The sequence below is a fragment of the Gymnodraco acuticeps genome, unplaced genomic scaffold (assembly GCF_902827175.1).
Source record: "Gymnodraco acuticeps unplaced genomic scaffold, fGymAcu1.1, whole genome shotgun sequence".
Taxonomy (NCBI): domain Eukaryota; kingdom Metazoa; phylum Chordata; class Actinopteri; order Perciformes; family Bathydraconidae; genus Gymnodraco; species Gymnodraco acuticeps.
Window position 1 is genome coordinate 66,736 of NW_022989937.1, and position 27,787 is coordinate 94,522.

General features: G+C 40.3%; 1 protein-coding gene across 1 annotated transcript in view; it reads right to left on the reverse strand.

Moving 5' to 3' along the window:
- Positions 1–3,271: 3,271 nt before the first annotated feature.
- The window catches only part of sntg2 (syntrophin, gamma 2), a 134,049-nt gene continuing 109,533 nt past the window's right edge, over positions 3,272–27,787 (reverse strand). Inside the window, exons 15-17 of the mRNA XM_034210070.1 lie at positions 5,569–5,661; positions 4,954–5,064; positions 3,272–3,611 (exon numbers count right to left, since the gene is read on the reverse strand). Of these exons, the coding sequence (XP_034065961.1) occupies positions 3,483–3,611; positions 4,954–5,064; positions 5,569–5,661 (333 nt within the window). The 3' untranslated portion in view covers positions 3,272–3,482. The remainder of the gene's footprint in view (positions 3,612–4,953; positions 5,065–5,568; positions 5,662–27,787) is intronic.

The following is a 27,787-nucleotide window of genomic DNA, read 5'->3' on the forward strand; positions in this document are numbered from 1 at the left end:
AAGCACTTTGAATTGCCTTGTGTTGAAAAGTGCTATATAAATAAACTTGCCTTGCCTTGCCTTGCCTTATCAAACTGGCCTTGTAACATTTAACATCTTTATGGAATATCCAATCCTGCCAATTATTACGGTTTTATGTAATGTTAACACATAAGTACACAAAACGTTTATTTAAGTTTGACAATGTGGCCTGTTGTAGCATGTAAATGCTACAACAATGTCAATGCCAATTTGTCATGACAAAGACATCTAAAACTATATCAGTTTTACATTCAGCATCACAATTGACTAAATTACACTTAATGACAATACATAATAACAGTAATACAAATGTCAGCTTCGCATTAACATTACAATCGACCAAATTATATTTAATGATACAGAATAACACTCCCTAGTTTTAATGAATAGTGTTGTGTCAGTCGTGTGCTTCCTCCTTCATATAAAGCCCTAATGACTAAAATAAGATAACATTTGGCCCACACAATGGAAAAATAACCAAGGAGGGTTAAGGTTCCTAAAGCTTGACAAAAACAATAGGGCAGGTACCTATACGTTGTAACTAAGTGGTGCTATACTTAAGTCAATGGTGCACAACAATGCAAAAGAAGCAGTGCCAAAACATGAAGAGTGATGCACCCATAAGACAGGTTTATCAGATCTACTGTCATTACCAATCCTTTGAGCTTCGTCTGACCTCCTACCTTTATTACCTTAGGGCTTTTGTTTTGCCTGACACATGGAAATGAATTGCCACTGACAATGGCACTGAATACTTCTCAACTCTTAATTATTTTTATTTTGAATAAATGTAGATATGACACTTTTTTTAACTTTGAATGCATAACATAAAATGCTTCTCAGGCGGGTCTCTCTTTTTTTCAAAGGAAAATCACACCAAAAGCAGGATTTTTAAAGTGAAAATTAAATAAACATGTTTAATGTGTCCTGAGTTTTCTTTTTAATAATTGCATAGCCTTGACTACCATTACATGTTTTTTATCAGCAGTTTAGATTTAGCTACCCATTGGACAAACAAGGCAAGGAAAAGTGTGACAGGGTAAAATATCTGCCCACTTGAAGCTAATGTCTGGTTTAATTTATGTTTAAAAACAACATATTGTGGTTTTACAAAGGGTCGTGCTGAATCTCTGCTTTTGTGGCAACTTTAATGTGACAACAAGGCAGAAAGGCCTTGTGTCCATCCAATAAATAGTTAATTACAAAGCTCCTACAAACAATGAAGCCAAAAAATCTATTTCAGGCTATTATTTTAAAATGAACCGTAAGCTAATGTTACGTCGTACAGATTGGGATAATGTTATTCAATATGTTACACAGAAGTTTATTAATGTAATGTCAGGGCTAAAGTTATATCCCCCTGTAAAAAAAGTCACAGGCAGTTGTGCTTTATGAACAATTTATTGAAAACACAGCAAAAATATGCATTTTCACATTAAAACCATTACATAAAGCAACTTAGGACATACAGTATGTTCGCTGTATTAGACTATGAGTTAATAAAAGTGGGTCTTTAACAAAACATTGAAGCTGAAATGCCACATTTCACTGAAATGGTCAGAGAGCTCAGAAAAAGTTGTCTTTATTAAATACTAAATATTGTCACAATATCACAAACATAATACAATAAATTAGCCCTGCAGCTAATTTCTGCCTTATGTTAAAACCATATGAGATGTGTTGATTCAATTCACTGGCTATTTAGAGGCTTATCAGACTGCATTATATTGTAAGGTGTTTATGCTCGCAGACATAACAAAACCGTTAGCTAATCATTACCATTAAGTGTGAATTCGAATAGGAGAAAATACTTTCAAAGGTGGGACAAATGTGAAATCCCACTTGACAGTAAGACAGCATCAGATTAATTTAAAGGTCCCATGTCATGCTTTTCTGGTTATTACCTGTCCCCTTGTACCTTTACGTACTTTACCTTGTCCCCTTTATGTAGCTTTTTATTAATGTAAACGGTCTGCAGAGTCACAAACCCTCAAAGTACACCCTGTAGGGAGTAAAACTCTAACACAGAAAATACCTGTCTGCTGCCCCAGAATGCCTCGTTGGAGATTTCTCTTTCTCCATTGCTTTCTTCTTGGGTATAGTGACGTATTTGGGTATAGTTACATTACGTCCGCGGAGCCATTACGTTAAGTCCGTGGACTTCCTCACACACGCAATATTTTCTCAGCTGCAGCTCCGCCGATTTCTCCGCCTGAGACGGAGGGACGCGGCGAGGCTGTGAGTCTGTATGTGAGCACACACACAAACTCCCAGCCAGGCTGCGGGTGTGTGTGTGTGCTCGGGCTGGGGCTGGTTTCGGGCTGGGTTTCGCTATGTCTCGCTGACTAGGCTCACAGGGAGGGGGGGGGGCAGGAGCTCCAACAAGCCGTTTAGGACAGAGAGTGAATACACATACTATACAGAGATGCTGTATGAGAAACCAATGTGAGTTTGGAAAATTGCACAATATAAATCTATTTTAGCATACCTCAACAATGTAATTATGATTAGTAGAAATGGCCATGGGACCTTTAAATGCTAAAAAAAAAAGAGGCAGTTGCTATGTTGGGTGATCTGTGTCCTGCTTTCAAATGTATGGCAGTTACAGGTCATCTGTTAGCATGTGCTACTTTCAATTTAACCTCAATGTAACCTCCAATCCTTTATGTAATGAAAGAACATATATTTAAATAAATGGAAAAACGGTGAATACGTTTGGATCAAAAATGAAATGTTCCTTCCATCATTAATGTATACATAAGCCGCTTTCACACCAAGTACTTTTCCGTACTTAGTTCCCAGCACTTAGTTCCCCCATGGAACTAAAGAGCAGATCGCGTTCACACCGCAATAAGTCTCTGAGGGAGGATAACGCAAATGAAGCCGCTGACGTCACTTCTTCTTCTTCTGCTTTAGGTTTAAAGGAGTTGGGGACTGGCTTCAGTAGAAGCTGCTGGGAGCTTCCGAGTAAATCACCAAAACGCCGACACCTCCTCATTACTCCACCGCTCCCATGTTTTTTTTTGTGTTACCATAAGTTAGTCTCTCTCTGTTGGTGCGCAGGGCTAATGCTAATAATGCTAATGCCAGCAAATACAATGGCGGCTTCACAAAACTTTTCAGAGTTTTACGGGTCGTCGTTTGCAATTCGCCCAGCCAATCAGAAATTGGAACTTTTTTCTCCCCAGGAAAGTACCTGCTCTCTAGCAGGGACTGAAAAGGGGGAAAAAGTTCTCATGAACTAAGTTCTCTTTTTGGTGTGAACGCAAAATCCCAGGAACTATGGGGATAAGTACTCCGGTGTGAAAGCGCCTATTATCTACCTATACAGTCATTTATAAATACTCTTTTTTGAAGTAGTTCATACAAAAATAGCAAGAACAAGATATACATAGTAATTGGCTCTGTGCATAAAATACTTCTGGTTTGCCACAGTTGCACATGACAATGAGGATGAGTCTTTAGCTGTTTATGTAATTTCCAGGGAAGCTTTGACTGCACATAAAGAGAGGGTCCATGGAGGCCACTTTGGCAGCGATAAAAGAATGTATACAGTGAAGGACGGCCGTTAGATTGGCAAACTCTAGTTCCTGCAACATAAGGACAGATTACAATTAGTATATTATGTTCATACTTTGAATAACAACATATTCAGAGTCAGACTTAACAAATGCTTGACCCACAAAATGAACATTTGTATATAAATGACTACCCGGAGTTACCTTGAATTTTTGAAGGAAACTTAAAAGGGCCCTATTATGCTCATTTTCAGGTTTGTATTTGGGACCTTTCATTTGACAAGTTTCCATGCCTTATTTTTCTCATCCTGCCTGTGCTGCAGCACCTCTTTTCACCCTCTGTCTGAAACCAGAGCCCAGTCTGCTCTGATTGTTTAGCTGGCCAGCTCTGTTGTGATGTTCAGCCCCTTAGCCTATCATGTACAATGTGTTAGAGCGCTAATTTGAGTCTTTGCAGACAATTTACATGCAAAAAAAACGATATAACACAGTACAGGAAAGGGAAACCCCCTAAATCATAATAGGGCATCTTTAAATGTGCGCTAAAAACAGCAAAACTCTATCAACATTTTAATCATGTCTCATCTTGATAATAGTCTCATTATTCTAGTGTTCATGGACAAGCCTGAGAATGTTTGTGTACTGTACAAATGATAACATTTTGCTGTTGTAAAACTTCTAACTTAACATTATGCTTACTATTTTCTTCATGTCATCGAGACTCTTCTTTGTTTAAAAAAATAGTTTTACTTCAGTCATGCAAAAATAATACAGGTTTCCTAAAAGATTCCAGGTATTCATATTGATATACAAATGGTCATTTTGTAGGTTAAGTAGGTAAAGCAGGGTAGGCTAGGGTAGGGTAGTGGTTCAGGGGGTAATGGGCGTCAACCAGTAAGATTTGTAAGATACCCTCTAAACTCATCTGTTCAACATCGCCTTCCAACAATAACTCACTCCCCCCCACTAAGACTTCCATTTCTGCCCCCTGTTTTATGTTTATGTTTTTTATGTTTTATGTCTTGTCCTTGTATGTTTCTTTGTAAAGTGACCTTGAGGTTATGAAAGGCGCTATATAAATTCAAGTTATTACTATTATTATTATTATTATTATTAAGATGGTCAGGGGTTCGATCCCCAGTCCCTGCGGTCAACAGGTCCAATTGCCCTCGGGAAAGACACTTAACCCCAAATTGCTTCATAGTGTATGCAAGTCATTTAAAAAAAAAAAAAGTAAGCTGAATGACATCTAAAGTAATGTAATCCTTTAAAACATCTTGGGAAACCTACTTTATTACACCAAGAAATACGTCAGTTAGCTCATTGTTAAAGGTGAGCAATAATTGGTGATAAAAAAAAAAATTGCAACGGGTCATTGTGTAACAGTACTTTTGATGTTGAAAAAAAGGATTACCTTCATCTCTATTTGGTTGCTTTCAGCATTCTTGAAAAGCAGTTTCACCCTGGTTTTCCCATCATCAGAGGAGCCTTTAAGTTGAGAGAACTTATATCGCCACAGTGCGGTCTACAACGGAAAGAGGAGGATTATAAAAACGCAGCAGCCGCACAGGGATTTTTATAATGAGCACAACATAAAAAGGCTACTGAGAGACATTCCGATGTGCAATACTTTGAGGAAATGTCATTAATAACAAAATAAGTACTTTATGAAATCAGTGCTGTAACGTTCTTGCAGTGAGAACGATAAATCGATAAATATAAAAAATGAATACACTCAAAATGTACCATTATTAACAATAGCATACCCTTCTCTAAGATATAGTGATTGTTCACATTGTTCTCTAAAGTCCATTGTGCAGAATAAGTGACATTTATCATGGAAATGTGAGGGTTATTTAAAAATAAATATGATCAAATACAATGGAAGCCTAAGAGAGAAAGGACAAGTGTATAGGAAATCAATGAGGAAAATAAAAGAAGTCAAATTGCAGTCTCAGAAGCTATTAAGGGAAGAACAGCACAGAACAAGTTGTTCACAAGAATTGAATTGAACTTAGTAACACTTCACCTTTGAAGAACTTTCTGAGCAGGTGAAGCCTGATCTAAAATCTATGGTGAAGCACAGCACATTCCCCTGGCTGCTGCACATGTAGCTTTTGGACTGTTGAGAGACAATTGACATATATTAGTATTTAATTCTCAAATAAAAAACAGTGCATATAGTACAGTTCTCTGTGTGAGCATGGACGACTTCGACCGAACATAAAGAACATAGAAGCCCAAATTAAATATAACTTGTATGTAAGTATAGCTGCACTGTATTTAAATAAATGATACCTTCATAATTTGTGGAAGCCACATTTACCATGGGATGGATCCATAATTTACTCTGCATGCATCACACATCTCAGTCTTAGCCCTCATTTACTTTCTTTATTAACACAACAAATAACTTTATCTACATAAAGGACACACATATATAATATTATTAACTCATTCTATCTTATGTGTTTAAGTAATCCAAGCTTTATGAAACAGTTTTCATAACCATTGGGATCACACTGGCACACTTTAGTTACTGTAAATGCAGTTATTAAAGTTTATAGTTGACACAATGTGCCCAATCAGGATTCATTTGTAAAATTAAGATAAAATAAGATTTACTTTATTGATCCCGATTTGGGTTGTTTTTCCCAAAGAAAAAAATAAAAATGCCAGGTGAAACCAGAACTAACAACAACAACATGTCCCTTTTCACAATGGCAAAAGGTCTCTCTGAGAGAAAGCATCTAATTTGAAAGGAATCGGCTCTATGAGTTTTGACAGACATACTATCTGCACCATTGACCCATAGCAAGGCGTCTTGGCAGCACTCCAAAACGGTGGAGGCTAACAGCTTATTAGCAGTGTTGCTCCATCCAGTTTTATTTAACCTGCTCTGCAAAAAACAAATATTTAACGGACGGGTTATGAGACAAATGTCGTTGATACAAATAAGACTCATGAACAAACGTATCTTTACCTTGAACAACCAAGCTAAAAAGCTAGCACATTAGCAAGCCGAGCTACAACAGTTAGCTGTGGGTTAGCAGGCTTGTTAGCGCAATTAGCTTTTTCTCTCTCTTCAATTGCCCTTTCTTACAGCAGATATTTTGACGCTTGTGTTACTTTAACACTTACGATGGCTATTTTCTATTACAATATTCTAATGTCGGTGACAGTGAGCAGCCATTCACAGCAGCCATATGGAATTAGGCCTTCATTAAATTGATCATTTACATGTGTACTTTCTTTCTTTGACAAGTAAATGCTTACTCTTTTTCCTTACTGATAGTATGTAATTTGTTTGTGTGTGTAGTAGACGGTGGAAGCAGGGAGAGGCATACTGTATACGTGCCTTGATCCCTGCCGAGTTGACGCACAACTGTTGATTGGTGTCAGTGCCAAAAAAAACGTTTTAGAAGCAATGCGCTCATGGTATAGATGTGGCTAACTCCATTCTTTTAGCTGCTGCAACACAAACAAAGACTTTTCTCTTAGCTCTTTAGAAAGCATCAATGCGTACGCTCTCTGTGGAGCAATAACCCTCTAAAGGATTTTCTTGCCACATGACTTCATTTTTCTGTTGTCCACTCAGTTGGAATACCAAGAAGAGTTTAGTTTTTTCCCGTTTCTGTTATATGTGCCTTTTATTTCCATCCCTCAACTTGAGAACACAGCTGGGACATGGTGATTTCAATTATAGAGTGCAGTGTGCAGTGAATATGACATGGGACTGTACAATCCTTTCACTGAAAGTGTTTTCTGCTCACAGGCCCCAACCGCCGCCCCTCCTCTCTTTGGTGGTGTCGTGAATTCAGCTGTGACGGGGATAAGAAACAGTGTCAGGCCAGCCGCTAAGTTCTTCCTGTCACCACATGTAAGACTGTGTTTTGACATGCTGAGCTGTGACTGCACTTCACTAATTGGAGGTTTTTTTTGCTGGGGGAATTAGCAACATGAAATGTTTTTAAGAACAGCTCCTAAGCTAAGTCTGACAGAAGTATGAGTGGTATTAGAAATACAACAAAACAGAGGACGGGCGTAAAAAAAAAACCTTTCTCACAAGCATGTGTAGTGTTGCAGTGCATCTGTCTTTTCAGTAAGGGTAGGGATCCAGGATGTGGGAGAGCTTCTGCAGCAGGAGATCTTGCACTATTTTCCTTTTTATGTCTTAAGTATGTTGCACTTTTCAAGGTACCATATCTTTAGAATTGAATTGCCAACAACTACGCTGTAGGTATTGCGCATATCACAATAAAACCTTTATAACTTTTGAGTTTTTGGAATCAGAAATCCACTAAAAGGAAACTACCTAATACATATTTATGCAAACAACAGCACTAAGTGTGTGAATACCGCAGCACATTTAAAAAGTAACTTAACATCACTAGGTGTGGTATCGCACCTGTAAACACACTAGGGCTGCAACAAACGACTAATTTGATAATCGATTAATCTATCGATTAATGAAACGATTAATCGACTATTCGGACTATTACTATATGCCTTGCACAATTTCTCAAGCGCTCTTATTTAGCCATCAACTTTTAGATTTAGCTTGAGTTTGTTTTAGGCATGTGGAAACTAACAATGAAGACAATAAAGATGAATACTTGATTCAAAAATACATATATTATTAAATTAACTTAACAAATTGTGAACAAAATTAACATTGCTTTTTATTTAAATAAAATAAATAATATTTCTCATCAGAAGAAACAACAATGTTTTAACAAATCATATTACATTATGTGATGACAGAATTGTGAACAGAATAGCTGAAACTTTAACAAAATACATAACTCAGTTACCTCTAATCATTAACCCATGTTTGTATAATTTTGTTAACTCCGTGTGTTGCTGAGGTGGAAACGTTACTCGTGGACGGGGGGGCTACAGAGCTACTAGAAAAGGCAGTCGAACCCGGTGCATTTCTCCGTCTGAATGTGGAGCACTTTTGCTAAATTTTTAGACAAATTATTCGTGTTACCGCCCTTACATGCTAAACACTATTGGCAACGAGCATTGTCCACCTCAAGACGGGTAACATTGAACCACACCTTGGAGCGCTTCTCTCCGCCATCCCCGCCGTGTGTTGCTGCATGTAGCAGCTGCGTGTGTGTAAACTGCCCCGCCCCCTCGCACATAGACAGGGGAGAGAGATCTCGTCTGTATTGGAAAGATAGAAAATACACCGAACATAGACGCATTTTTTTGTCTTTTTGCATATTAGAAACGAGATCTAACAATAAGACATTAATACTGCGATATAATGTTTTTGTAGCAATAATACATATGACATATATTTTTAAATGTCTCCAGCACCGATATAAAAGACCGATAACGTTGGAGCTTAACGGCGCGTAAAACACACGTGATGACGTCACCAACGAATCGACGACTGAATTAGTTGGCAACTTATTTGGTCATCGATTTGAATCGATGACTGAATTAGTTGGCAACTAATTTGGTCATCGATTTGAATCGATTAAGTCGATTAGTTGTTGCACCCCTAAAACACACCCAACAGTTATCTGTGCCAAGAACACAATTCTGCACATCTCTGGACGTCTACCAAAGACATTCTGTTCCAGTTGATTTTCCATTTTAAGATCTGATGTCCTATTGTTGTTTTATGCTGCTGCAACGCAAACATTTCCCAAATTGGGATAAATAAAGTACTATCTTCAGTGTTTCCCACAGATCTGAAATATACTTGTGGTGGTAATCGAGAACGGGGTTACTGCGGAGCGCATACAGCAGACCCTTCACGCGATAGCTGATCGAACAGGTACAGGAGGGGTAGTTAATCGATCGCAGATGGCGTCGTGCTCGCAGTCGCAAAATATACTTTGGCGGACGTTAATATACCTGGGTGGCCTGCCCAAGTAAAGTCTATGTGTGGGAAACCCTGATCTTATCGTATCTCTTATCGTATCTTACAGGATTGTTGTGTGAAAGCCGGTTGGGCTGGCGTGCCAGGAACTCTGCTTTTCCTTAAATGTTCAGTGTGACAGGGTTCATGTAAAAATGCCTCATCATGATGAACAAATAATAGCAATAAATCATAGACATGCTATCATATTAATTAATACCTTCTGCCATTGTGCCACCTGCTGGCAATGGGCGTTACAACTATTATTAGCTTCTGTTTGGTGTATATGTTTGTAAAACTAAATGATATATCGAAATGTTTGATGCATAATACAAAACATTTTTGCCACTTTAGGGAGGTGGGCAAAAACTCAAGACAACTCAAGCATGTTTTATTTAAAATATATTTTTGTTTGGCCAGAGTGCCTTTATTGGAGATACCGTGTGGAGGGGGAGATAGAAGGGAAGCCATTACCTGAAAGAAACGTCTCCGCAGTCTCAGGAATATAATTTGCATACTCTGCAGTGGACACAACATAACTAGCCAGCTATCCGGCAACCCAATATTCACTTAACTTTATACATCAACTTTTCTATTTAAACCTCCAGCTGATAAAGACAACAAGTCCTCCAACTCATACGACCAAATGGGTCGATAGTTCAAGCCCTTATTACGACCAAATATGTTGTTTGTTCAAGCGCTTAATACGACCTATAATTACGTTTTAAAGTTGTCGGCCTCTAGTGCTCCCGTTGAATGCAAATGTTACAGAGGGTCGTTTATTCACAAATAACCCTCTCGAAAATCCTAAATTGTAGGATAGTTTGGCCATTACAATGCTTTTTGATTAGATCTCTAGCGAGAAGTATATATTGTACTTTTAGAATCCACGTCCAGTCGATATGTAGGATCTGTAGTGTGATAGATATTACGAAGATGATTTGAGGTACGTGACAGCCTCCATGTAAAGTTACGGGTTGAAAACAGTATTTCAGGTCTCGACGTTTTCATAATATGAAATGATCAAATAATTTAACAGTGATATCTGCAGTACTCATCCACTAAAAAACATCAGTTTATCCTTGTTAATTATACGACATTTATTGGTTTAAATTGTGTACAATGCTTTTGTGTTTTTCCCATAGGTTTTTCTCTTTCGATTCTGAGAGACACCTTTCTTTTTTCAGAGGTTTTGATAGGCTAAAATCACAACGCAATGCACGGCGGGATATGGTGTTTATGTGATATGAAATCGGAAAACATTTAAAAAAAATTAAATAATACTTTATTCCGAGTGTTCTTGCTTTTCTCTTTGAAAGTCATCACATAACGGCATTGTAATACACGGTTCAGCTGCATTAAATATTACATATCTGCCGTAGATATTTATTTATAGAGCCCTGATCAGAAGACTTCTGGACAAACTGGAAGAGATGCCACCAAAACTGAATACGTGACGTGGACCATAAATGTATCAACAATTAAACAACATCTTCCATTTCTTTTCACACAATACGTCTCCTTGCAGTATCAACACTAATTCGGCTGACTTTTATATTTGATCCAATTAGTAGATAGTCTGTATTTACACCATAACTGTGCACAGCTGATAGAAAGGGATTTTTTTGTAGTTTTTAAAGATATTACTAATTTTCTGAACTACCTTTCCAACTCCTCATGCCGTTGACTGTTACAGGTCTATACAAGTTCATGGTACAATGCATAAGCTTCACATCGAGAGACTGAAACTGTATTTTCCTTTACCGTTCTGTTTTAATTTTACAATAAAGTGAATAGTCATATTATGTTTGATATTATTATCTTTTATTAACTAGACCACAGTTTTTTTTAACCCACACCGCCTAGTGGTTAAAGCACGTTATTAAATTTAGTTGTTGAATAAGTTATATTTGATGAAAACATTTAAATATTAAGAGTAGCCTACATACAAAATAGGGGTCAATGATAGAAATATAGAATAGAAAATATCAAGAAGATACTGTAGTGATCTCTACAATAAAACAGTTTAGTGCAGGACGTCCAAAGATATTAACAGGTGGATGTGCAAAACAGACAAACTGATAAGGCTGAATTTTACTCAGGTGTAACGAAAGTCTGATTTAAGGGTTGTTTATATTTCACATCATTAATCAGAATCTGTAAAGTAACTCAAATAAATGTAGTGGAGTAAAAATAGGTTAACCTCTGAATTGTAGTGGAGTAGAACAAAGTAGTATGCTGCTGTAACAAAAACATTTCCCAACTTGGGATCAATAAAGTATATCTTATCTTATCTTATCTTAAGATGATCGATGGCTTCTGCCATATTTGCTAAATGTGCCTCTGAACCTTGACAAGTGCATGTTTCAGGCTTATCAATTAACAACAGGAGGGGTCACAGACATAAGACCAGCTGTTAAATAAAGCTCTTCTGACCTTAGCTGTCATGTGGGTATATTAATGCTGCCCATTATGGACACAAGCAATTTTCACCCATGTATTAATTATATGTTTTAAATTTGATAACACCAATGTGTTTCATATCCCCTAAACCTCCAGGGATGTATACAGTTTAATACTGGCAACTTCTAATTGTGGGAAATACGAAAACGTCTTCTAAAACTACAATTCCCAGTAGAGACGTGCCATAGAACATGTTGCGAAACACACAATAGCCAGCATGTGTAATTCTGGGGGGGAGGGCTGGGCTGAACCTGTCCAAGTCCAGTTTTGGAAAGTCTGCCGTGGTTCCATTCCATTTCAAAGAGCTGTTTGACACTCGAGGTAACCTTGTCGCACTGCCACTCCAACATCCAATCACAGAGCTTCAGGGCTAATCACGGGGTTTGTAAAGCAAGGCGGATGTTGTAGTCCCAAACGATAGCTGGGGATTATGGGTAGTGTAGTGTCTTCGGAAACTCTGTAGTGTCTAAATTCCGAAAAAACTATTTGTTTCTCCGAATCGAAGGTTAAAAACACAAAAGCATTGTACACAATTTAAACCAATCAATATTGTGTAATTAACAAGGATAAACTGATGTTTTTTAGTGGATGAGTAATGGAGATATCACTGTGTAATCACTTGACAGTGTGGGGAATACCTCCGGTTTTATTATGAAAACTTCGAGACCGGAAATACTGTTTTTACCAATGCTAACTTTACATGGAAGCTGCCCCATATACACGTTCTCCTGGCGAGACCTCAAATCATCTTCGTATATCTATCAAACTGTAGATCCTACACATCCACTGGACGTAGATTATAAAAGTACAATATACACTTCTCGCTAGAAATCTAATAAAAAGGCATTTTAATGGCCAAACTATTACACAATTTAGGATTTTTACAGAGAGGGTTATATGTGAATAAACGACCCTCCGGAGCGTTTGCAATCGACAGGAGCATGTTGTTTCTTACACGACCACTAGAGGTGCTACACTTTAAAACGTGATTCTGGGTCGTATTTAGCTGCTGAACAATCGACCTATATGGTCGTTTTTTGTAGGAGGACAGGCTGGATAAAGAGTGACTCACATTCATTTGGAACATTGTTTCTTCGCCAGGGTTCAGAAACCTAACATGAACATTAGTGGTCCCAACAATGGGTCAGGTCTTTTTGTTGGTGCAAGTTTCTTATGTGGTGCTCGGACCAGATTATTTTGTAAGGTTTCAGAAAAATCTCTTTTACTGCTACTTTTTAAGATTTTGTTTTGGGCCACAAGTGCCTTTATTTAAGAGACAGAGTTGAAAAGGGTGAATAAGAGTCACATTTGTATGGTCTGAAGCCTGAAATAAGATCTGCAGAGATTTTGTAAGTTTTGTTCTATGACATTACATAAGTCAGAAATGCCCTCGTTAATGCCCGAACTTCCATGTGTCGAAAAAACAATGTTTCTTACAAGTGACTAAACGACACTACACGATGTCAATACGCCACGGGTCCACCTTTTGCTAAGCGAGGGTGACACAGAGCCATGAGACTGTGATGTACTTGGTTTTTAGCGTAACAATGGCTTTTTGTTTCTGCCAAATGCATTTACGATTACATGGTGTTAATATATGGAGATTATCCTGCTGAACAAAAAGTGTAAGTATCATAAACCTGTGTTTGCCATAAAGATTATTTTCTGCAATTTATCTATATCCAATGGCTTTTTGTCGAAGGACCCTTGAGAAGCTTGCTTCCATGTCAGCCTATATACACTGCAACTCTCTATACCACCTTGTTCCATTCATAAGAACAGGGAAACTGTAGTCACAATTCTCTGTTGGTTTGATACTCCAAGCAACCCGTTTCACAGCACCATTAATCCATTGATATTTAAAAAATATCGATTACATCCAGTCTATGTAATGTTGTAAACATTTTCAGTTGGAAATAGTACAAGTTAATTATGCTCTGCTTATTTCAAAGAGAAAAAGGAGAGGGATACCAGCCAGAAGAAAGTAAAATAAGACACAACAAGACAAGAGCTTAAAAGACCATATAAACACCATATTGGGTTTCATCATCTCCAAAAAAATAGAAGAGAAAAAAAAATAGGCCAAAAGAGAAAAACGCAGGCTGGACAGTTTTGTCAGTTATACTTCTACCCCATCAGCAATGTTTATGTAATCCTCACATCCAGTCAATTCCAAGGTTATTCTAACTGTGTTGAGTGTTGCCACGGGAGGCTTGCCTAATTGGCTGGAGAACATAGAATCACAAGCAAATTGAAATGCTTCATCACTTTCATCGGTCTCCCAAAGGATGGTGTCCCACATTTGCATCATTAAAAGAATGAAAAAATGCTACATTATCATATTTCATGTTTTAGAGTGGTAGGTGGAAAACATCACATGCAGATCGGATTAAGTGTAGTGACTTACAAAGTTATTAAACACCACTTTTATTATCAATATCAGAAAATCATGAATGTTGCCTGTATTGATGGGAGCCAGAGCCTTTTCTTATCAAGCTCCACATTTGTGGAATCAGCTTCCAGTTTGTGTTCGGGCGGCAGACACCCTATCCGTTTTTAAGAGTGCGCTTAAGACCTTCCTTTTTGATAAAGCTTATAGTTAGGGCTGATTAGATTCAGCCCCTAGTTTTGCTGATATAGGCTTAGTTTGTCGGGGGACATCTTACTTCTTCCTTCTCTCTGTCTATACCTGTGTACATGTTCTGATTAACCCAGCTTCCCCACATTTCTTTCTTTTTGGTGTCTATATACGCCGGGATCCGGAGTCATGGATGATCCTGCGGTCCTGTGTCCTGGATCTTGAGTCGTGGCTGTGGTCCTGGATGGATATCCTCGTGGATTCATCTTCCTATTATACACATATGCATTTCCAAACATTTGGACTACCTATGTTGCAAATGTATTATCTTTTCAATTTACACACGGCATCTATTGCACGTCTGTCCGTCCTGGGAGAGGGATCTCTCCTCTGTTGCTCTCCCTGAGGTTTCTCCCATTTTTCCCTTTAAACTGTGGGTTTTCTCCGGAAGTGTTTCCTTGTACAATGTGAGGGTCTAAGGACAGAGGGTGTCGTATTGTCATACTGATATTCTGTACACACTGTGAAGTCCACTGAGACAAATGTAACATTTGTGATATTGGGCTATATAAATAAACATTGATTGATTGATTGATTACGGCTGCACAAATTATTCAAACGCATTCACCCAGAGGTGAGATGGGCACATCAATCTCATTTCAAACAAAGTATTTCAAATATCTGCAAATCTGATTCAAACAGCCAAGTCTGACAGATCGTTGACAGATCACATTGTCTTAGATGCGTGTCAATCTGGTTGCTGTGACTGCAACTGTTTTTCATGTCACTTGCAACTTAAAAGCTGACATTGATGTCACATCCAAAAGGGATTCAGCCCCATTAGTTGGCTAAAGAACTAATGTGTGACTGCAGCATCAAACACTCCTGCATATTATCATTCCCCCTTTGAAGCTAATGTTGTGCAGTGCAGCAGAGGGGTTCTGCTGTTGGACTTGATATTGTTACAGCAAAAAGAGAAAGTGGATAGCGTTACAATTCTTCAGTGAAGTGAGTACTTCTTCCACCCAGTGGGGCATTTCTTACTGAAGTAAAAGTAGCAATATTAAATTGTACTCTGTTACTGATCAAAGTCCTACAATATATTCAAAATGTCTTATAAAGAGGCCCTATTACCGTCATTTGCAGGTTTATATTAGTATTTTGTGCCTCTACATTGACATGTTTACATGCTTTAATGTCAGTATTACATAGTGATGCTATCGATGCAAAGGAGTCCAATGGAGGCATTTCAGGTAGGGTGGGGGGGGGGGGGGGGTGAAGTGTGTTGGAGAGAAACTTTTAGCCTTTTACAGACCATTTACATTGCCATACTTAAAGCGTCAAGATACTCCATTACATGTAAAAGTCCTACATTCTTAAATAAAAGTACACAAGTATTATCAATTATTATTATTATTATTAAGTACTAATTCTGCAGATAAATTGCCTCCTATGTGATATAATATGATATATATGACATTATTAGATCATTCATATCTAAATTATCTTGTGGCCTCAAATTGCATTTTACTGTTGTCTGCAACATCTTGATCTAAAAGTAATTTAAGCTTAATACATAATATATAAATGTATACATGTAGTGGAGAAAAAATACATGACATCTTTCAATGTAGTGGAGTAAAAGTATAAAGTAGCTTTAAATTGAAATACTCAAGTAAAGTAAAAACATTTTTTTTGTACTTGAGTAAATGTATTTTCCACCTCTGACCGAGCCGTCAGCGCCCTCTAGGCCCTGTGAGGGCCAAAGATATTCTAAAAAATAATATTTGAAAACATCATTAGTTTTACCAAAATAACTTAATTTAATTGTATTTAAAATAACATTTCCAAATAAATAAATCCTTCGAATCTGCCTGTTCAGTTTCTGTTGGAATGTGAAGGGTTAAATGCCGTCTCTGCGAGTTACTGAAGACGGGAGAGCTTGTTGGTCCCTCTCTACATTCACAGAGGGCCAGCTATAGTATCTCAACGAGAGAGTAATGTCAAATGACAGTACAATTGACCAATCATATCTTCCCTCTAAATGGGTGGGCTGTTCCGCCCGCTGTGAGGTTTAAACATGTGTATAAAGTGGTGCAGTGACGCGTCCTAAAACACGGAAGTAAGCTGCGCTCGGGTTCCCTCGACAAAAAGGCATTGGGATTTCTCCATAGAATTTTGGAAAATAGCTCGAAATAAGGTCTGTGGAAAACGAACCTGTTACATAAATGCACGTTTTGTTCAGCCGGATAATATCCACATGTCTACCCTACTTTCATTATTTTCGAATACATCTAATCGATAGATTTATGATTAGCATAAATTCGTTCATGATGGCTCACTTCAGTGATAGTGATGACATCGTTGCGAAATTATTAACAGAGTCATTTTCAAGATTGAGTTACAATGATAAATTGGAGTGGCAAAGGATCAGCTGCATGACCCGCCATCAAGTGCTTCATCCAAAAGGACAGGAGGATGGACTTTGTGTTTCAGTGATTTGATCATCAAAGGTAGGCCTAAGTCATTTTCAATGTGGGCCGCCGTGCCGACTTAATTCATTTGTAATTGTTACTTGGCTGTGGGTGCCCTGTCATGATAGGTGTTTATATAAATGGTGTTGTTTTGTGTGGTAGAGGGTCGCTGTCATTGATGCGTTTTGCACCCCGGGCCGTTGTTTTGATATTCCGCTGAAGTATACGCTGTGACGTAATAACTATTCTTTTTTTTTTAGGGAAGGGGGAGGGGGGGTCAGAGGGCCTAGGTAGAAAAGTCTCGGCTCGCCACTGCCACTGACCACACCTCTGCTGCAGACAGCAAGTTATGCAAATATATTACATTAATAGACATACATATAGAACAAGTATACTTTGAATTTGTAACTGTGTTTCTTCTGTTTTGCTCCAGATGTGACATTAAAGAAGCTATCCTCTATTCAGGACTCTTGGTGAGTGCTTTGCTCCTGTGCTTCTTTATCGTCCTGCTGTACTAGTTCAATAAATCATGAAGCACAAGGTGCACAGAGGAGACACAACTTGGTCAATTAATTAATGTTAATCTTCTTAAGGATCCACTGCCAAGTTTACAATCTAATCTTCAAATAGCAATACTGAATAATTCATCAACAAATCATCTATCATTGACAGTAGCTTAAATGCATTTAAACTGCATTATTTTGTTGTTGTATTAAACCTGGCTAGAGGCTAATTACTTCAGAATTCATCAACGCTATGAATATACCATATACTAGTCGTCACAGAAAATCTATGATGAGCATGTATTTGACTTTTGCAACACCATTCTTTAAGTCAGGGGTGCCCAACCTTTTTTGAACGGAGAGCTACTTTTAAAGTTGCCAGTCTGCCGAGATCTACCAGTCCAAATAGAGAGCGTAGCCATTACTGACAGCCTACTACCAGGTAAATACACACTTCTACTTGTATAAAACTGACCTTCGTACGATTAATACTCCATAAAATACTGCAGATCCTTTATCTTACCTCTTTCTAATCTACACACATACAAGTATTTAACTGAAGTTACACAACAGTGCTGTTGATACAGAGTTGGAGTTTATTCACACGTGACATACTACAGTGGGTAATGTTTTCAAGAAACATTGAACAGTGCTGCCACATATGACACAGGAAAAAAGAAAATACTCTGAACCCTTTCTTTGCCATTATATAACAATAGTTTTGCTACAAAATTATAAATTAGGCTTACTAATAAGACAACTCAGATCTGAAGCTACACAGGAATCTGCTGCCAAAGTGCATTTAAAAAAGACAAAATTAATAGAATCAAACCCTTTTGTTGCATTTTAGTAGAATATAAAAAGAAATGCCTTTAAAATAGGGTGCAAGTAACACTAGTTTCTTAACCTGAATTGATGATAGACTATAATCAATTTAAGTTTGCATTCTTATACCATTTTGTACAATAATTATAATGAATAAGTTCAAACAAACTAAAACTTACAGCTGATTATTAACGGTATCCAACTTGAGTTTTTATTATATCAAAAACCTGTTGAAATGCTTCTGTTATTTTTACTGTCCCCAAAAAGCGCGTCGGCAGCCTCCAGGAATGCTTCTTTCACAACTTCGCCATCTTTGAAAGACTTCATGTATTTCACAAGAACGTGACTGACACGATAAGATGCTATGGAAGCAGCCTTGCTCTTGTTGTTGGGCCTGGTGAAAATGGACTGCTGTGCATTTAGCTGTCCTTTCAGGCCCCTCCCCTTTTGGGAGGGAATTCCGTCTCGTACCGTTTGTGCACTGTTTTGAAATGCCGCTCCTAAATTACCCTTCTTCGATAAAGCCTCGCATTGCAGATGAGACAGATGGACTTTGAATTGGAATAGATACAAAAGTAATCATCCTCCCACTCGGAGTGAAAATGATATATTTTGGACTTTTTTGCTTCTGCCATAATTGCGGTCTTGTGTGTGTGCGGACTGTCACTCCTGTTGACACGGACAACGTCAGCGAAATAGTGCCCACTGCCCACCAGCCACGCCCCCACACATGGGGTCACGCCGGCCAATCACAAAGCTTTGGTGCGTTCAAGTGCATTATTCTGGCACGGGAAGATTATGTTATAGGACATTAACGATAAAACAGAATATTGTTGTTCTATTTTTAGACACATCTCGCGATCGACTGGGAATCTCGCGATCGACTGGGAATCTCCCCGCGATCGACCGGTCGATCGCGGGGAGATTCCCAGACTGGTTCGGCACCCCTGCTTTAAGTTATCTCCCAACAAATGCAGTTCCCAATGTGAAACCTCAGATTTAATTCTTTTTTTAATTGTTAAGAAATTATGGCAAAATGGTTCCTAGCTAGCTAGTTAAGTTAACTAACTAATTTTACATTGCTGTATATTAGCTGACCTTTATATGTTCACAACTCACTTGTATTAATAGGAACCCAAAGTCATACATGTTCAAGGGTGGCTGCTTGTACAATATTGTGCTAAAAACAAGCCAACACTCAAATATATTACAATTTAAAAATAGCCAATACTAAATTCGGTTGGTTTTGTCTTTGCAGTTTGTACCCACTGCTATCATGTTGCAAAAATGTGCGTATTATACAGTAATAATTGAAAGTATAGCATATGGTACCACAGTGTTGTTACAAACATTGTCAGTGTTACGATTATTGTGTTATGTCACGTTTTGTATGTCTTGTTTTGGGTGTTTTCTTCCTTATATATTGTCTGGTCCTTCTTCCTGTGTTTTTCCCCTGTCGTTAGTTTCCCTGGTGTGTCTAATTGTCTGATTGTGTTCACCTGTCGCCCTTGTGTTTCTCCTCCCCTGCCCGGCTTTTTCTCGTCTTGTGATTACCCCTCCCTGTATTTAGTCTCTTCCTGTGTTCAGTGTTGGTTCGTCTTTTGTTTGTGACTGAGTTCACCGGTGAGTGTTCTGTTTTGTCCAAGTTATTTTTCAATATCCTTGAAATAAAGGTTAATCTGAGTTATCTGCATTTGGGTCCTGCTTCCTTCACTCAACCGTAACAGTACGAACCAACCAAGAATGGACTCAGCAGACTCAGATTATTTTGCTCTACAGGCGGAATGTCTTGGGTACTCTCTGGAGTAAATTTGTTATACTTGGAAGGGCGCCTCATCTAGACGGGGTAGAGAGGCTGCGTTGAAGGAGGCACGTCAAGAGGTTGCTCGCAAGACCTGGCTCAGGAGCATGTTGCCTGAGTGGCTACAACTTTTCACAAGTTGTCCTGAGGACTTTTCCGAAGCCTCTAACCCTTTCCTGGCGTATGACCAGGCCTTGGGAGGCCCACGGATCCTCCAAAGAATCTCTAGGAGACGCAAGACCAAGATTCCAGCCCGTGCTCCAGTGGTTCCGGTTCCAGTGCCGGCCCACACAGCCATGTTTCCGGCCCCAGCAACCATGGTTCGGGCCCCAGTACTGGGCCCAGCAGCCATGGCTCCGGCCCCAGTTCCGGCCCCAGCAGCCATGGTTCCGGCCCCAGCAGCCATGGTTCCGGCTTCAGTACCGGCCCCAGTAGCCATGGTCCCTACTCCAGTTTCGGAGTAGACGCCAGCTCCCCGAGTCCTGTCGGTCTACCGGCCGACTCCAGCACCTCGTCTCCTGTTGGCTCTCCGGCCAACGCCAGCTCCCCGAGGCCTGTCGGCGTACCGGCCGACTCCAGCACCTCGTCTCTTGTTGGCTCTCCAGCCGACGCCAGCTCCCTGTGTCCTGTCGGCGTACCGACCGACACAAGTCCCCTCTCGAGTCCCCTCTCGAGTCCCCTCTCAAGTCCTCTCTCAAGTCTCCTCTCGAGTTCCCGCTCAGGTCCCATCTCGAGTCTCTTCTCAAGTCCCCTCTCAGGTCCCCTCTCGAGTCCCCTCTCAGGTCCCCTCTCAGGTACCCTCTCAAGTCCCCTCTCAAGTCTCCTCTCGAGTTCCCTCTCAAGTCTCCTCTCGAGTCCCCTCTCAAGTCTCCTCTCAAGTTCCCTCTCAGGTCCCCTCTCGAGTCTCTTCTCGAGTCCCCTCTCGAGTCCCCTCTCGAGTCCCCTCTCGAGTTCCCTCGCGAGTTCCCTCTCAAGCCCTCTCTCGAGTCCCCTCTCGAGTTCCCTATCGGGTCCCCTCTCAAGTCACCTCTCAAGTCACCTCTCGAGTCCCCTCTCAAGTCACCTCTCGAGTTCCCTCTCAAGTCACCGCTCGAGTTCCCTCTCAAGTCTCCTCTCGATTCTCCTTTCAAGTTCCCTCTCAAGTCACATCTCAAGTCAACTCTCAAGTGTCCTCTCGAGTTCCCTCTCGAGTCCCCTCTCGAGTTCCCTCTCCAATCCCTACTCAAGTTCCTACTCAAGTCCCAACTCAAGTCCCTACTGAAGTGCCGTTGGAGGTTCCGCTGGGGGTCCTGCCAACTCCATGTCCTGTCCCGTTGGGGGTCCCGCCGACTACTCTTCTGCCGGGGGTCCTGCCAATCCTGTGTCCTGTCCCGTTGGGGGTCCCGCCGACTACTCTCCTGCCGGGGGTCCTGCCAACCCTATGTCCTGTCCCGTTGGGGGTCCCGCCGACTACTCTCCTGCCGGGGGTCCTGCCAACCCTATGTCCTGTCCCGTTGGGGGTCCCGCCAACTACTCTCCTGCCGGGGGTCCTGCCAACCCTATGTCCTGTCCCGTTGGGGGTCCTGCCGACTACTCTCCTGCCGGGGGTCCTGCCAACCCTATTCTGTTACGATTATTGTGTTATGTCACGTTTTGTATGTCTTGTTTTGGGTGTTTTCTTCCTTATATATTGTCTGGTCCTTCTTCCTGTGTTTTTCCCCTGTCGTTAGTTTCCCTGGTGTGTCTAATTGTCTGATTGTGTTCACCTGTCACCCTTGTGTTTCTCCTCCCCTGCCCGGCTGTTTCTCATCTTGTGATTACCCCTCCCTGTATTTAGTCTTGTCCCTTCCTGTGTTCAGTGTTGGTTCGTCTTTTGTTTGTGACTGAGTTCACCGTGGAGTGTTCTGTTTTGTCCAAGTTATTTAAAATATCCTTGAAATAAAGGTTAATCTGAGTTATCTGCATTTGGGTCCTGCTTCCTTCACTCAACCGTAACAGTCAGCTGACACTAAAGATAGCAAGTTAGTTAGCCAGATTGATAGCAAATGCAGTAGAGCAAGTAAACAAAACATTTAGTAGCTAGCACTTTTTCTTATAGTTTTTGGATGGCAAAAAAATACACACCTTAAAATACAGCATTGCTCTTCATAAGGCCCAAACACAAGTCCTTGAAATGCAAAAAATCCAAACAATTTAAGATTACATCAGTAACATCAAGATTCAGTGTTTAAACAAAAGTATAACAGTGTACTTCACCATATCTGCACATTCCATACATATGACGTTTACCAGGACTTGACATAAGCCTTTTTTTAAATCCATTAACCCTTAGGGTATGTAGCTGAGATGTTTAACTAATAATTACATTATAAAATAATGTTAACTGTTGCAAAGTAATAACAAAAAGTGTTTCTTTTGTTATTGTGATCTATAGTGGTTATTTGCACAAAAAAACCACAGTTTAACGAATCGGAAAAAAACTGATTATATTATTTAAATAATTGCTTTTATTAAAACGCTGATTGGCATTAGCAGCTTCAATTTTACATTTTCTAAGCTGCTTTTTAGGGTAAACAGATCACAATTGAATTTTTGTATTCCTATTTTATATTGCTCTTAATTCCTTTGTAAATGTAAGTGTATATATTTATTCAAGATTCTTGCCATATTTTAAAAGAACACATTTGAACTCATCATGTTATAATTATCCTTTGGGCAATGCTAAACTTGAACGCATCATAATGTGAGTCAATGCAACCTCTGATATATGTATTTTGTGAGCATAAATTAAATGTCAGAGGCTTTTTGTGAGTCTATTGTTTGCAAAGTGCAACTGTCAGGGATCATTTGCTCAAACACTCACTGCATATGGAGTTGTTAGCAAAGCATTATCAAATGGCTCACCCATAACGTCTGAATTTACAGCTCTCAGAAAGCCGGTCTGTTTGTTTTCATGGTTGCTGTGTTAGCGGTTAATATTCACCATGCTCAGTGCTCAGGGAAATTACAGTATGCAGTGCTTGTATAGTGAAGTTCCCACAGTGCATGAAGAAAATACAATGTGCTCTGATTTCCTAACTGCTAAGTCAATACATGAATACAATATTTTGATCAGTGATTCACCTTCTCACAATGACCTTCTTCACTCCTTCCACCTTTGAATTCCATGCCGTCACAGTAACCCATCCTTTACAATTAACCATTGTTGTTCTCTACCGTGGGGACTTCTTGGAGGAATTAGATAATCTCCTCTCACACATCCCTGAAACTGGCCCTCCCGCTGTACTTCTCGGAGACTTCAACCTCCACACAGGGAAGATAGACGAACTAACATCTCTGTTAACCGCCTTTCCTTTCTCACTGTCTCCATCCCCACCAACTCATAAAGCTGGCAATGTCCTTGATCTCATATTCTCAAGGAACTGCACTGCTTCTAACCTCTCTGTAACCCCGCTCCACACATCCGATCACTTCTTAATTTCATTCTCTCTACCCCTTTCCAAACATAACAAACTAATCTCTTCTCATCCTGCACCTGTCCGCCGTAACCTTCGTTCCCTCTCCCCCTCTACCCTTGCCTCATCGGTTCTCTCAGCCCTCCCTTCCTCTGACTCGTTCCAACTCCTGCCTCCAAACTCTGCTGCAGAAACTCTCCTCTCTACTCTCTCATCCTCTCTGGACTCTCTCTGTCCTCTCACATCTCGGCAGGCTCGTCAGTCCCCTCCTGCTCCCTGGCTAAATGACGCACTGCGTGCTAATATAACCGTCCTTCGGGCAGCAGAGCGGAAACGGTGGAAATCCAAACACCATGACGACCTCCTAACCTATCAGGCTCTCCTATCCTCTTTCTCTGCTTCGATCTCTCAGGCAAAAAGCACTTTTTTTCAAGATAAGATCCAATCTTCCTATTCCAATCCCCAAAAACTATTTTCCATCTTCTCCACCCTCTTGGACCCTCCCAAAGCCCCTCCCCCCTTCTGTCAAGCGACTTTGTTAACCACTTTGAAAAAAAGGTTGATGATATTCGCTCTTCTTTTTCTGACTCACCTTTACTCACCGCTGGGTCACCAGACCCTCCTTTCACCAACACACTTACCTCCTTTTCCCCTCTCTCTCCAAGTGAGGTTCTTACCCTCATTACCTCTGCCCGTCCTACCACCTGTCCTCTGGACCCTATCCCTTCAAACCTCCTTTAGACTATCGCTCCTGATATTCTACCGTTTCTCACCCATTTCATCAACACTTCTCTAACTTCTGGTCACTTTCCAAACAGTCTCAAGGAGGCAAGAGTAAACCCTCTCCTAAAGAAACCCACTCTCAACCCGTCTGATGTTATAAACTACAGGCCTGTCTCTCTCCTCCCGTTCCTGTCTAAAACACTTGCACGCGCTGTCTTTAAACAACTCTCCTGTTATCTCCATCAGAACAACCTTCTGGATCTGCACCAGTCTGGTTTCAAGGCAGGTCACTCCACAGAAACTGCCCTCCTTGCTGTCACTGAGGAACTGCACACGGCTAAAGCAGCATCCCTCTCCTCTGTCATCATCCTTTTGGACCTGTCTGCTGCATTCGACACGATGAATCATCAGATCCTCCTTTGCACTCTCCAAGAACTTGGAGTTTCAGGCTCTGCACTTTCCCTCATCACCTCATACCTCAAAGACCGCACCTACAGGGTTACTTGGAGAGGGTCGGAGTCCGACCCTTGTCAATTAACTACAGGGGTCCCTCAGGGCTCTGCTCTTGGTCCCCTCCTCTTCTCCTTGTACACAAACTCGCTCGGATCAGTCATTAGCCCACATGATTTTTCATACCACTGCTACGCTGCCGACACCCAATTAATTATGTCCTTTCCCTGCTCAGAGACCCAGGTCGTCGCACGCATCTCTGCTTGTCTAGCTGACATCTCTCAGTGGATGTCTGCTCACCACCTCAAGCTCAACCTTGACAAGACTGAACTGCTTTTTCTTCCGGGAAAAGATTGTCCCACTCTTGACCTAACAATCAACATCGGCACCTCTATTGTTTCCCCGACTCAGACTGCAAGGAATCTGGGTGTGACCCTAGATAACAACCTGTCCTTCACTGCAAACATAGCTGCTACAACCCGCTGCTGCAGATACACGCTTTACAACATCAGGAGGATACGTCCCCAGCTGACCCAGAAAGCGACGCAGGTTCTGGTCCAGACTCTTGTCATCTCACGCCTAGACTACTGCAACTCCCTCCTGGCTGGTCTACCTGCATGTGCCATCCGACCTCTGCAGCTCATCCAGAATGCAGCTGCTCGTCTGGTCTTCAACCTTCCTAAATTCTACAATACACACCTTCCGGCGCAGACTGAAAACTCATCTCTTTCGACTCTACTTCGAGCGATATAACTATTAACAAAGCACTTATATACTAATAAAGGACTGGCTTATCTAAAGCCAGTTGAGTAGCACTTGAAATGTTTTTGCTCTATGAAACCTGATGTACTTATATGATTCTGTTTTCTTCAAGTTTGTATTTTGTTGGTCGAACGCACTTATTGTAAGTCGCTTTGGATAAAAGCGTCAGCTAAATGCAATGCAATGTAATGTAATGACAGCTTGCCACCACTGCATGTTGGTGGTCACAGGTGGAATATTTTAAGTCAACACCGTTTCCACTCATTCCAGTTCTGCACATGAGAACGTCTAGACTAGAGAACGCTTATTACATATTAATGCTGTTGAGTTTGTACAGAAATAGTTATGAACTGGGAAATGATGTGTTGCATACATGCTGAAAGGAAGAAGCCTATGTGTGGCAGATATATTTCCCCATTTCTATCCTTTCTTAAAGCCCATTACAGTACATTCAGGATCTCTACAGTAATGGCACTGGCTTTTCCTAAGCCCCATTTGGGATCATCTAATCTGAGATATTGGACACGTCTGGATGCTTCTCTTTGAAAACTATGTTCTGCTCAGTGATGGGAAGATTCCCTTCACAAGGATTGTCCTAACCACCCATTGTGCACATCCATTAAACATGTTTTCTTGTAAAACTGATAAAGTAGGTTTTCTATTACAGCATATGATGTACATTTTACCATTGGAGAGATGGTCATATGTGTTTAGAGTAGGGATGCTCCGATCGATCGGTCACCGATCGAGATCGGCCGATACTCACTCTCTGCCGATCGATCGGTGCTCTCTAAACATGCCGATCGCGAGAGCCGATCGCATGACGTAAAATACATGACACTTCTCTGTGCGCGGCAAAACAAGCTCGCCAAAATGGCTTCACCGGTCTGGCAGTAGTTTAAGGTGTCCGAAAAAGACAGTAAAATAGCGGTATGCAACGTGTGTGTGAAGCAGAAATCCTGCAGCTCCGCCCGTTCTGACGGACCGCGGTGAGCGGAGTAACACAAACACTAAGAGTTAGACCTAACACACTTAGCTATTTTATCTACCTCTGGAACAAGCTAAACTAGTTATAAATATGTTTATTCTTCACTGTCGGGTCACTCATTACTGGATCAGTGAGCTGAGAGAGGGAGAGAGGGAGAGAGGAAAAGAGAAAACTTGAATAATGTACATCATTTGAATGTAATAAAAAGTTGATTGTTGTTTGTGGAAGCTCCAGTGAATGAGCCCCATTAACTGAGTTTTAAACATCACTTTAAATGGAAGATTTAAAGTTATGTTTAAATCTTCCATTTAGGCCCCGCCCACTCGATCGGATCGGCGATCGGTATCGGCCGATACTGATTCCGGTGATCGGCCCCGAAATTGGCGATCGGAGCATCCCTAGTTTAGAGATACTCATAATGAGTTTGTTAGGGACGATTCCCCAATAGCATTATTCATGGTAGAGGAATGGTTAACTGTTATAACCATGGGGGTAACCACTATAACAAAATAAGAATGAATAATTCATAAAAGCACAAGGTTCGACCAGACAGATAGGCCCAGGCCCTCCCATTTGACATCTTTGCATTTGAACTTTAATGATACAATCTATGATCTTAGATACTAAGTCAAATAGCAAATGTACATACGTCAAATACCTGTGTAATATAAGCTATCTGTATCTGCCCAAATATAGACCAATCACTATTTAGGACACATTGCAAACATATTTGGCTTTGTGAACCTTATGTGAGCAGAGAGATAAATTGTACATGTTTTTAAACCTCAGGAATACAGATATTAGTGAGAAATATTGAGTACAAATATGTGTTGCTTGTTACAAGTTTACTGGTTGATTGAGCAAATATATTTCTGCCTACGAAGGAGATATAAATTAATCTGCATGCGTTATGTTCACTTTTCAGAAATAAAAAAATAATGTAGCTGTCTTAAAAACATACAGGTCCCCTCTATATTCAAATAAGCTGTAGGAATTAGCATGTGCAGAATTGACTGGAGAATGTAATTAAGTGACTGAACTCTGAGTGACCACATGAGCCCAACATAAAGGGATTATACTTGGCTCCTAACACTTTGAGATTTCATTTTTTTGCTAAAAAGCCAGTGTCCCTTGGCAGTAGTATACTCACACATACTATTCCTAAGGATAGCGGGGTGAAATAAAAAGCTGTTGAATTATATTAGATCCTTATGTTGACCAGGAACAGAAAGGATTTCAGTCTGCGAATGATTCAGATCTCTTTTGACAGGTGCTCTGCTTTGTAATATCTATAAATGTCCCTATTTAGGGGCCTGAGCAACAAAGCCCTCAGGCCTCACAGCATTTGTAGCCTTTATTTTCTGTTGAC